Source organism: Grus americana, chromosome 8 (assembly GCF_028858705.1).
Source record: "Grus americana isolate bGruAme1 chromosome 8, bGruAme1.mat, whole genome shotgun sequence".
Taxonomy (NCBI): Eukaryota; Metazoa; Chordata; class Aves; order Gruiformes; family Gruidae; genus Grus; species Grus americana.
In genome coordinates this window covers 15233149-15245468 of record NC_072859.1, presented here as the reverse complement: position 1 = coordinate 15245468, position 12320 = coordinate 15233149, and the positions used below count along the sequence as shown (strand labels likewise).

At 41.0% G+C, this 12320-nt stretch overlaps 1 protein-coding gene across 7 annotated transcripts in view; it reads left to right on the top strand.

Annotated features, from left to right (window-relative positions):
• The first annotated feature begins 7 nt into the window (after positions 1–7).
• AGL (amylo-alpha-1, 6-glucosidase, 4-alpha-glucanotransferase) overlaps positions 8–12320 on the top strand; it is a 47176-nt gene continuing 34863 nt past the window's right edge. The window contains exons 1-2 of one of the 7 annotated variants that reach the window (XM_054833320.1): positions 8–141; positions 10345–10494. In XM_054833320.1, coding sequence (XP_054689295.1) covers positions 10413–10494 — 82 coding nt within the window. In that variant the 5' untranslated portion in view covers positions 8–141; positions 10345–10412. Of the gene's footprint in view, positions 142–9621; positions 9919–10004; positions 10246–10344; positions 10495–12320 lie in introns of those variants that run through there. The other 6 variants (XM_054833322.1, XM_054833316.1, XM_054833317.1 and 3 more) reach the window with 6 other exon arrangements.

Genomic DNA, 12320 nt, shown 5'->3' with positions numbered 1-12320 from the left:
TGAGGAGGCGCGGGAGAAGGGCAGGACAGGCAGCGAACGGAGCACCCCGACAGGAGGCCGCTGCCGGGGACGGGCCGCCCTGCGGACAGTTGCGCCCGGAGGCACATGAAACGGCACGCTAGAAGCGCTCCGTTTTCTCGCGTAAGTCGCTGGTTGGTGTGAAGCCCCAGAAGAGCTGGGGTCCTGTGCAATATGTTAAGGGCACGTAATTTCTATATAGTCTCCAAACGTTGGAGGTGTTAACGAATGCCCTGGTTTTGCAACTAGAGTCTTGCCCCGTGGGTTTTACTGAGAGACTGTCCTTGTAAAAGCTTGCAGAGCTCATTTGGGTGCTATTTGTATGCCTAATGCTGTTCACGTATACAGGCTTGCAAAATCAGGTTTTTCTTATCAAGAAAGCAAATAAGTACTGGCTGTAACTGGGGTTTTGCTGGCAGGAGCTGCAGTTACACAGGCTTCTGAGAGTTCTGTTTTTCTTTGTTTTATTCCAAGTCCTTAATTGCTCACAAATCAAAGCAGCACAAAACCACAATTATTTAACAAAAATCCAACGGGATTTTTACCCTCCCACAGAATAGAAATATTGTGTTTGTGTTTACAAATTCCTTGATTGGAGGGCTTGGGTAATTCACTTGCTTATTTGTAGGTCTGAGCAGTTCTGGTGATCTCAGTACTATTAATTCAGTTATATTTCCTTAAAAAGTACTATCTATTAAAATATAGCAGACTTGTAAATGCTCTGTTAGTGTTCCACTGTTTTCTCAGTTTCCATAAAAGCAGGATTAACCTAAGAGGTACTCTGTAATAGCATATTATAAGATATATTTAATGTGAAAAACAGTAATGAACTACTTCGCCTAATCAGGCCTATTTGACTGTTACACTTGTATTATCTTGCTCATGGAAGTCAGCAGGAAGCTGAGATCTCACTAAGTGTACAGCAACTGAAGAAATATAATGCATAGTCAGTAGCTTAAAATTAAATATGGATATTTCCCCCTAGCTGGGGGAGAAAAATTCTGTTTACAACAGCCATTCCCCAGAATATGAAAGTGTGATAAAATTGTAATCCTGAGTACATACATGCTATATTAAGTGCTTGTGTGTTTCTAATTAATTTATGCTAATTAAAACCAGCATTCCTTGCAAATACATTATTAGTATGACATATATTAACATAAATACATTCACAGTCTGAAAACTCTGGTGACCACAGTGACCAATATTCTTGACAATATTTAGGTTCGTAACTTTCACAGATTATGGTGGAATCAATATCCAAATATTTTTAAGATCTCTTATTTGAGGGTCTTGGCTTATTGACAGAATGGGGTATATACTTCGGAAACATTGTTATAAATATAAGAATATATGGAAGTAATTTCCTCATTAAGACAAACGAGGAGGGATGAAAATTCAAGCTACAATCCTGTTGGAAACTGTAATCAGAGTTTAAGAAAAAAATTATCTGTGAAAGGTAAACTGGGTAAGGGAGGGAATACTGTTTAGCTCTCATTTTATAGTGTCTCTTATTTCAGCTGTTAGCTATTGCCAAAGAGCTGTAAAGCAAGAAAACCAGAAAAACACCAAGAGAACCAGGAAAAAATAATCTCTGCTGAGCACAAGCACTCATACTCCTTCTACACAGGCAATCATCAATCTGTCTGGAAGGATTCTTTTAAAACATACTAGTCTCCTAAAAAAAAAAAAGTAATAATCAACAATTCTACAGCATTAATGAAAATATTTCTATGAAAGAGTACTGCACGCTAATTTCAGTGTCAAAATCCAAGTTGTATTACGGAAATAAAATGCATTAGGATATGTGAACTATAAAAAGCCTGCAGATGCACCTTCTTTGTAAAGTGTACTACAATTATAGTTCTGTTAGTGTGTTCATAATAATTCTGTATTTATTACAAAGCAGAAGTTCCTAGCTTAAGCAAATGATCAGTTAGAGACATAGAGGGCTGGGGGTTGGGTTTTAATCTGTTTGCAAGCCTGAAGAGAGATAAAGTCATGTAATCTACTAGTGAACTGTGTCAGGGGATGATGATGTCAAGTGGCAAATGAACAGCATAACATCTAACATGAAAAGAAGCTGATGACTTTTTTTGCATAGTTTGTTATAGGACCTCAAGGAAGTAAGTGAAAGCTTATAATTTTGAAAGCAATAGCAATTTCATAAAGGAGACTTCATGCTGAGTATATAAAGGGGAATTTCTCTTGTTTAAGAAGTGAGGAAACAATTAAGTAAAATATATATAATTTTGGAAATTAAATATTGTGCAGTCCAAAGCATATACTGATAGTTATGCTGGGTTTTTAAGCCCAAAGTAATATGGAAAACAATAAGCCATTGAAGCTAGGTCTGAAGAGAACCTGTGTTATTATGTGGTTCCTTGTAATCAATTTTCCTTTTAGGTATTAAGCTAACTATACAGCAAAACTGTGGTATTTTATAAAGTCAACCCTTGTTCCAGTTTCATATATGTGTGCACTAGGCAAATGGTTTCTCTGTGTCGCTGGCAAGATTATCATGGTAAAACATCGCTTGAGTTGAAATCAAGTGATATGCAAAAAGGCTGCATCCCTATCAGATCGTTTTGATGATGGATAACTTGGATCTAAGAAGGTTTTGTTGCTACTGTTTTCTATTTTGATATATTGACATATGTTTGAAAAATGCATTTACATTTAGCTGAACACATGCACGATACTGACCTTCCTATGAAGATAACAGTCCTGACACCTATATTAATTCACCTCCCTCTTGTGTATCCTACACTTACAAGACTCAACTTCATCAATTTTCAAGCTTTTCAGTGTTATCATCTTAGCTAAATATGTATTAGAGAAATAACAAATAATATTATCTTAGATAGGAAGAATTTTTCCTACCAAAGCAATCTGCATGTGCTTTTTTTTTCCCAAAGAGGGGAATGTTGAGTCATTGAAACAATCCTGACCATCTAAAAGGAAAAAAAATATAAAAGTCACAATGTAGGATGACATATTTTTCTCCATAATTAATTAATTCTTTTTCCTTGAGCTTTGGCACTGTTTCATCCTTATTTGTTTTACCAGCTTACAAGTTTTTACCTACAAACTAGATAAATGTATTCCACTGACCTCCAGGAATATCCTTTTTATGTATTCTTCTCTTTGGTCTTTATTCCTCTCTACTAATCAGTCCTTTCTACTTTCACTATTTTTTAATTTTTTTATATGACACGTAAAAGTTGACACTTGGAAATGTATTTATATGAAAATACTTGTTTACCTAGACATAAAAGAAAAACTTTACGGCTTTCAGTCAATTACACTAACTAGCCACCTGGTGGCATTAGCCACTAAGTAAAATAAAGTTCTCCACTCGACTACACAGAAATCAACTTTATTTTTGTATCGCTATTCTGACACATCAACAGCAGAAGTATGTGCACAATTGCTTTCTACCAAAACATGTATCGACTTTGACTTAAATAGAATTTTTTCAAAAAACAAAACCAAAACAAACAAACAAAAAACCCCAACCACAAAACCCAAACACTTCCTTGCTTATCTGAAATGAAAGAATTAAGTTTAAGTTTGGTTCTTTGATATCAATTTGAGCCAGGTCTGTATAGGTGCTATGATATGAATGACAACCTGCCACTTTTCTGAAAGCGTCTCCACTTGATTCAGTGCACAGCACAATTAAATCAATGGATAAAGGCCTGCAGTAAAATCATTTTACTCACTTCAGCGAATGTGGGCCATCACTTTATCTGATGCACACTATTGAAGTTTTATCTGATAAAAGTACTGAATTATTAATTTTATTGAGTCTTCTATATTTTTCACCATTTCTGTGGTGCTTTTAAAAATTATTAATTTTATTATCATAGAATGGTTTGGGTTGGAAGGGACCTTAAGGATCATCTAGTTCCAACCCCCCTGCAGCAGGCAGGGACACCCTCCACTAGACCGTGTTGCCCACGTTATATCAACAAGATATGAGGAGATCCTACTATTCCATTTCACAGGGAGCAAAGAGCTTGCTGGCAAAAGCATTGACCTGTAAGTGCTTCAGTTTAAGGCACTTTAGATCTGATTGCACAATTCATAATGTGAAACTACAAGTTTAATTGAAATCTAGTACAATGCTCTTCCACACACTGAGTTTCTTTGCCAGCCAATCTCAATTCCATCTCTGCTCCACAGCTTTTTTCCTCTTTCCTTTTACTTGTACTAGGAACTAATTTTCCTACTTTCTTTCATCTCATCTCAGAGGTCCTTTCACAGGCAACCTATTTCCCGTTTTTCACCTTCTCAGCAGCTTTCAATTTGTCTCCTTTATGGCTTATAAAGGCATTCTTTGTTCAGACCTGGTATGTCTGTGGGTTTTGTGGCTGCTCTGAGTTCCAGCACAAGCAATCATTCCGTAGGGATGATGCATGATATGCAATGCTGTTAGTCGTAGCAACATGCCAGTTAGTACATGCCCAGTACCCCTGGGGGGGGAACCATGTGGTGATGTTTGAGCCTGCTCAAACAGTAGGAATGCTTGCAGGGATTGTAGCTCTTACTTTGGCAAGACTCACCTAAATGCTTGCAGAGACTTTGAAAAGCTAATAAACTGGTCAGACTATAACAGAGCTAGTAAAAGCTGTATCCAACATAGGAGATTTGTGAGAAGAATAAGAGAGAGAAGATTGTTTCATACCAGCTTTCAAGTCCTATAAGCAGCAATCCTCACTTGATGATCACAGAGGAATATGAAGCAAGGTGTAAAGTGACCCAGTCCAGAGATGCTATGGGAAGCTGCCTTCTGCAGAGGCAGGTCAGTACATAGTCTCTGTCCAAGCCAGTACCTCCAAGGAAGTTCCAAACTTTGGGGGAACCTGCTGCACAGTGCCTGCAGTGACGCAACAAATACGTCAGTGACGTAGTTGGAGGCAAAATTTTTTCTTTGCTTAAAAATCAAATGTCAATTTTATACAACAGACATGAGTCCAATCAGTTGTTTACAATTTGAGCGTAAAGAGCTGTCTAGATAAGTGCTAAGGATTATTCTTTTAATGGCCATGAAAATATCCATGGTATTCTCACTACAGTTTGATACAGTAGGAAAGAGCATCATAAAGAAAATGGAGTGTGCAAGAGACACTCTTTAAATTTTATTTTTGAGGAGGAAATATAAAACTGAAAGAGTAGATCTGCTTGATAAAACATCACTACAGTTCCTTTAAGAATAGATACTCTGAAGTCTTAAATCTCAACATATGTCATTGGTATTTAAATAGGACAATTTACCAGAAGCTAAAAGTGCTGGTAGTGATTCAGCAAACTGGTGTAATATGTTCTTCTTGTAAAACAAAAATTGGCCCAGTACATGTGAATTTATTTTACACTTAACTAAGTTAAATGGTATAAGAATACCATTCAGACAGTTTAAAATATTGTCTGCCAAGTCACCACATTTGCAGAAGATTATTAACATCAAATTAATGTGATGCTGTTAGCTAAAGCACAAATATATCTTAAGCAATTATGTGAAAAACTATATTTAACTATAATAAAATTTTATTTGGACCTCTTTAAAGATAAATACATTGAACTTTACAAATTTCTATTAAAAATTAATAGCAGTCTAACTTTACAAAGACATTAATGCAGAGACCATTGATTGTTTGAGGCCACACAGTAAAAGAACGGCCAAGCTGGGATTAAAAACAAACCAAAAATGTTTCTGCAATCCAAAAATTCATCATGACACCAGATTTATCTTTGAAAGGTCAAACCAACACTGACAAGTAACTAGAGGAAAGGGTATTTACATATTCGGTAAGAACAAACTGCGTAGTCTAGTGTCCTAACTTCTCCATCTCGACTAATTTCTTAATTATATAGACATTTTTATTCCGGCCTACTATTTATTCACTGCCTATCAGGCTATTGCAATCTGTTTAGCTATTTAGAAGGGATTTTTAAAAAATAGGCTACAGGTAATTACTTCAATGTTCTGGCTAATATTTTCTCTCAGTACTAGATTCTAATGTCTAAGGCCATGTGTAAATTCCTGCTGGGTACAAAATGTGTTTAAGAACAGCACTTGTTTTCAGCCACTGCGTAGCAAAGATCTAACAGAAAAGACTGCAATCTAACCAAATTGCAGAGATACAGTTTTAAAGAAAAGGAGCTTTCTTTCAAAATCAGGTTTGCATGTCTGCATGAGATCTCCCCTTTAGAAGACAAAAGCAAGACAGAAGATTCAACACCTCTGAAGCTTCCTATTGTTTGAACAATAGTACAATGATAATTCATGAATGTACAGGTCATGAGTGTGGGGCATTGACAAAAACTGTGCTATCACTTTAAATGTTATGAAGTCTCGTAGCTCCTGCATACAGGCCAAAGGAATCTGCTTTTAATTTTAGTTAGATGTTCAGTTAAGTTGTCTCTGTGCTAGGTGGCTTTTACTGTTGTTATTGGGAGCTATTGTTCTGCTATTGGGAAAACAAACAAAAGTACTGTTATGTAAGTGCTCTAAGTTCCCACACTTTACAGTCATAATCTTTGAAATAGACATAAGCAATATGATGTGAGTGTGATCTGACACCTTGCGAACAGGCTCCCCAAAGTGGATTAAGGCCACTGCTACAGCAGTGTTCCGTAATACTGTGTTGCAAAACAGAAGGCGGAAGGGGAGGGAGTACTAGGAAGGTATATGTAAAAGGACTGAAGAATTCTGGTATTAATATATTTGAAAAAGCTGGAAAATTATTTCCTGATAATGACATTGATATGGTATCCACTCTTATTTTGAAGCAACTATTGATCTTTTCCTGCTGTGGTATATCACATCACACAGGGAAATTGCAAACTGAAGATAAAATGGCACTGAAACCCACCATTTAGATGCCAGTATAGCAAATGCCATGCATGATTGCTGTTGGCTGTGTCCTATACAATGTCTGCAATGGCATGTGCATTGATGTTTTTCTGGTGTGCTTTCCATACACAGAAAGCCTGCTCAATTTACATCTGCTAAATTAACACAGGCCCAAAGTCTGTAAAGAATGTGCCAGCATAAGAAGTGATGTTGATTGAGAAAGCTTTAGAGCAGTCTTCTCTGCTTTCCTTATTAAACTTCATCAAGGGACTTGCTATGTTCATTCCGTATCTTTGTAATAGTATTTTTTTTCATATTGAAGGTGAATTAAATGATACTGTTGTAATTATTAAGTGATTTAATAGTACTTAAGGAACTTTTTTGCCGTATAGTGGATCAAGTCCTTCATTTAGACTGTTGACATCTGTTTTAGCTACAGTCACAAATACTGGTCAAAATAACTGCTTCAGGATTTGGAATCAGCAGGCCATATGCTAGTTTGGTTTCCTAATGATTCTTGTCTTGAGAAACTTAAAAATCCTTTTTCATAAGCTTGGATACATTGCAAAACCTGTCTAAATGCATAGTATAGTGGAGATGTGGCACTGCAAACCTAGTAGAGCAGGGTGTTTCCCTATTAAGTAGGGAAAACAAGAGAGCCACATTTTAAAACTTAGTAGCAGTAGTGAAATTGCCTTCCGTAATACTTTTTTAGGTTTTTCTTGCTTTTTACAAGGTATTCAGAATGTACTTTGGGGTAACTATTTATGCAAAAAAAAAAAAAAGGACTTGGCTACATAGACGTTATTTGCTCTTCCTCTCTCAGAACTGTTCACTGCGTAAGCAGCTCACGAAATTTCTAAATCCCACCCTATTTGCAGTATGTGACAATGCAATAGCAAGCCTGGAGGAAGAGGCATTTGTGCAAGGCTCTGTGGGAGACAAACTGCAAAGTCACTTCAAGATACTGAAGTCTGCTGAGGACCATAGCAAAAGAGATGGTCCAGATCTCTTTCAATGAAATATCTGTTGGTTTTGTTCCCACGACTTCCATCCCTGTTGGAGCTTCTTGTATTTCCCCTTCCTGTGTTTTATCTTCTTTACTAGGACACGTCCAATTCAGATACCAGGAGAGCCAGGCTTCTGCTAGGTACAAGTCTGTCCTGTATGCAAAACCCACAGGCCAGCAAGCTGAGTAAGGAATAAAGGGGCTGGGAAAGACAAGGAAGATGAGAGAATCCTGCTGGACCCCCAGGAAATATCTGTGTAAAATAATCCAGACTGGAAGTATCACATTTGAATTGTATCCGAATGAGTCTTACTGAGGTGAATGTTAGGGGAACTGCACAAACACACAGGGTGGGGTTTACTAGGAATTTTCCCCCAGTCTGCCTAAGGACCCTAGTATTGTCAGAGGGCATAAAAGTTGCAATATTCACTTACACCAACATGAAAACCTTTCTCAGCAATAATAAAAAATGTGAGCTGTAATGAGGAACAAACAGATTTCTTAAAATGTTCAGAGGGAGGGGCAGGTGAAGGAGGAAAGAAACAAATTAGCTATCAAAAGATAACAGACTCAGTCTGAAATGGGTGGAAGTGTTTCCATGAGCATCAAGGCCTTTGGACTGCCCCTAAATGCATCGTAATTGAATGAACACATTGCAGGAAGACACAGTTATAAGGGTATGCATGGGATGACTGGAAGTAAATGGTTAAGTTTAATTTGTTTTGCAGACTCCTCCCAATTCCACAAAATATACCACTTTTGAAAAGGAAAAAAAAACAATAAACAGTATAACATAGTGACTGTAAATTGAGAAACACTTTTTTTTTTTTTTAATGTAGTTCTAGGCAGTAAAAATAGACTGACCTTCCAAAGCTGCAGGGCTGACCTTTACAGTGGGGTGCAGTTAATTAGTTGTGGTGAGAGGCCTGGAGAAACTGTCCCAGGTATTCTGCAATATAAAGCAATGGAAAGGGCTGTCTGGTGACAGCAGTTCAGATGACAGTATGCTTCAAAACGAGTGTGGTGGTTTTTTGGATGTGTGTTGTGTTTTTTTTTTTTAAACCACCTTACCTCTTGGTCAAAGACAGATCCCCGGAGTTTGTAGTCTTGCCCACATACTCTATATATAGCTCTTAAACCCTAGCTGACATCATGTTTTTTCTACAGCGCAGCCTACCAGCGGCTGCCTGGCCGCTTGTGCCCGCGACGCGGCGGGAGGCAGCGGGCTCCTTGCCCGCGCTGGCCCCTCAGGCAGCAGCGCGGGAACGCTGAGGAAGCCCCGCGGAGCGGCGTTTCCATCACGGCAAGGAGCGGCTGGGCCCAAACACGTCAGCCGGGCTGCTTCAGGCTACCTTTAAAGTCACATTTTCCTCAGCGGAATGCCCGTTAAATCACATAGACCTTTAGTTTCAGGTGCCTGAGCCCCCTCGGTGGGCGGTCTCCCGTGCCGGTACGCACAAAGCCGTGTGTAAAGGGGCTGGCGGGGGCTATGGCTGTAAAGGCAGGGGCAGAAGATCAGGTACCACCACGTTGCGTTCCCCGAAAGCCCTGGGCTACTCCGGAGCCAGGACTCGCGGGGACCTCAGCCCGCTCGCACCCAAAGCACCGGCGGGTACACGGCTCGCTTCTGTGGTAACCTCTCCCCTCAAGGCGCACTTCCCGGGGCGGGGAGGGGCGGGGCAGACCCAGCCTGGTCCGGCCCAGCCTGGCCCGGCCCGGCAGCCGTGCACCGCCGCCTGGGCGGGCCCTGCGCTCTCGCGGGAGCTGGGCTGGCGTCGCCTGTCTCAGTGCGCGGATACGGAGGAACCAGTTAAGTTTGTTTGAAAAAAAGCAAGAAAAGAGGAGGAAAGAAGCGGTCCTGCCGAGTCTGTCGCGGCTGCTGACGAGTGCGTGAGTGACTGCCCGCGCGGCCAGCCTGGGGCTGCCGCAGCAGGCGAGGGCGGAGGGGCTGCTCCGGCCCCCGCTCCGCTCGGCCTCGGCAGCCGTCGCCGTCAGCGAGGAGCTGCGCCTCCGCCGCTCCCCGGGCCCGCTCGTGAGTGTGGTGGGACGGCTGAGGCGGGCCCCGCTTCCCGCAGAGGCAGGGCAGTGATAAGGGGCCTGGCGATCACTCCCGGCAGCACCGGGGCGAGCAGGGAGAGTGACAGGTGTCAGGCTCCCCCCCCCGGGGGCGGCTCGGGCTGGGGGCACCTCCGCGGCTCTGGCTGCGGGCTGGGCCGCGCTGTGGGACGGGGAGCTGCTCTGGGGTGCTGCCGGCGGTGGTCCCCGGCCACGGGAGGGCTGGGTGCCTCCTGACAGCTCCCTCTTCCTCTCCCTGCTCTGCAGCGCCTAGTCTCCTCTCTCCCCTTGGGCTGGGGAACATGTAAGCGAGACCGGCGGCGTGAGGCGTTCCCAAACGGCCGCCGTCCTCCCGGGAGTCGCAGCTGACCTGTGGGTTTTTGTATGTGTTCCCTTACGGCAGGGCTCGCTTCTCCTTCCCCGAAGTGAGTCTCCTGGCACGGGAGGAGCGTCGGGCAGACGGCCGCAGCCATGCCGAGCAGTAAGGAGACGCGGCTGCTGCACCTCAGCGAGATGGAGAAGCTGGACAAGACGCTCTTCAGACTGGAGCAAGGTAGGTCGGGCGCGGTGGGCTGCGGCCTCCTCAACCTCCTGCTCCTCGGCGGGGAGCCCTCGGGGTCGGCTGGGAGCTTGCCACCTTCTTTGGGCAGCAGTGGGAAAGGAGCTTAGCCTGCGGTGGTGGTCTTTTTTTCTTTTCCGTTTTTGTTTGTTTGTTTGTTGTTGTTGTTTTAATATGAAACAATTTCTGACATGCTTACTTCCACTGCAGAGCGCTATGGGCTCTGGTCGTGATTCAGTCAGACTCATAAAACTCTTTAGAAATGAAGAGCAGATGGGCTAAGAGCTGTCAGTCTTCATAGGAATTAAGTGTCAAGTGTTTTTTAGACAGGCCCTGCAGGACAGGACCTCTCCTTTTATAACCTGTACTTCGGTGACCCAAAAATTCCTCATAAGTCAAGCTCTCTATGCTCTGCAATGAGTTATGCAGCACTTCATCTTTAATATTATAGTTTTGAGATATATCAGTAATACTAATGTTTTGCAAGGTCTCAGGTAATATTTCAAAATATGGGATCTTTACCTCCTCCTAAATCTTATCTTGCCTGGCAGATTTCTTATAGCTGGGCTATGTTAGTATTCTGGCTACATACTTCTAAGAACTTCACATTATTTCTCTCTGGAAGTGTTCTTAAGTCTATTTGCAAAAAACCCAAAACCAACCAAATGAAAACCAAACCAAAAAACACCCCACTCATTGGTCCACTGTAATGCAGTCAGGAAATTCAGACTATGAAAATAAAGCCACTGTCTTTAGAAAACATTTTTAATGATTTATTACCCATGATATTTTGTGGGTTTTATTACTTTATGTTACTGATCTAGGAACCTAATATTAAAATGGTTTAGTAGAGGAGCAAGATTTTGGTTCTTGAGAATAAGAATTCTCTTAAACTATATTGATTTCAAAATTTTCTGACAGTGTAATCTAAGAAAATGTCAGTAGTGAAGAAGCGCAACCTAACCTCCATTTTTAACTCATCCTTCCAGTTGCGTAAATTTTATTGGAAGGAGTCACACAGAAGTGCATGGCTATCAAACATGCAAAGTGCCTCTGCTGGTAGCAGTCTCTGAGAGGGCATAGCTAATTTTAAGCACAGCATTCCTGATGTCAGTATAAGTGTTACAGGAAATAAGATATCAATGGCATATATCCCTGTGCTCTAATTTTAGTAATCTCTGTAATAAAATATCAGGACAGTACTGGGGAGAGTGTACTTAACCTTCCAAAAGTGATTTTTTTTCATATGAGATTTTTTTTTTTGCAGTCAGATAAGCTTCATTTCACCTGACAGGCGTTGAGATCCTAAAACCGCTGCTTTACATCATGGTTTTTGGTGCACTGGTGATTATGTTAATAAGACAAATTGCAAGCTTGGTGAGACTTACATTTAAATGTATTCAGACATTGAATTCTGGTATTAATCATGGTATCCCCATGATTCTGCTTAGTAAGCAAGTGGCTTTTTTTCAATTTAAAATACTTGAAACTTGCCATTGTTCAGGGTTTCTTTTAACACACTGTAATTCATTATCTGTGTAGTAATAACTTTCTCTTTTTACAAATACTCAGGTTTCTTTTACTTCCAATTTTGAAGACTGCTAGGGCTAGTGGGTATCTTACTAGAGTTTACTACGTGACTGACATGTAATTTAGTAAAAGTTATTGTGCAAGCACTCATACCTGTATCAGTCACTTGAAAGGACCCTGTAATTAGCCGTGCATATGATGGTGGCCCTCATACCTGCAAGTAGAACCTATTCTGAAACCTGTTGACTAAATTGAATTTTTTGTCTCCAACCGAATGGACTACAGTATGT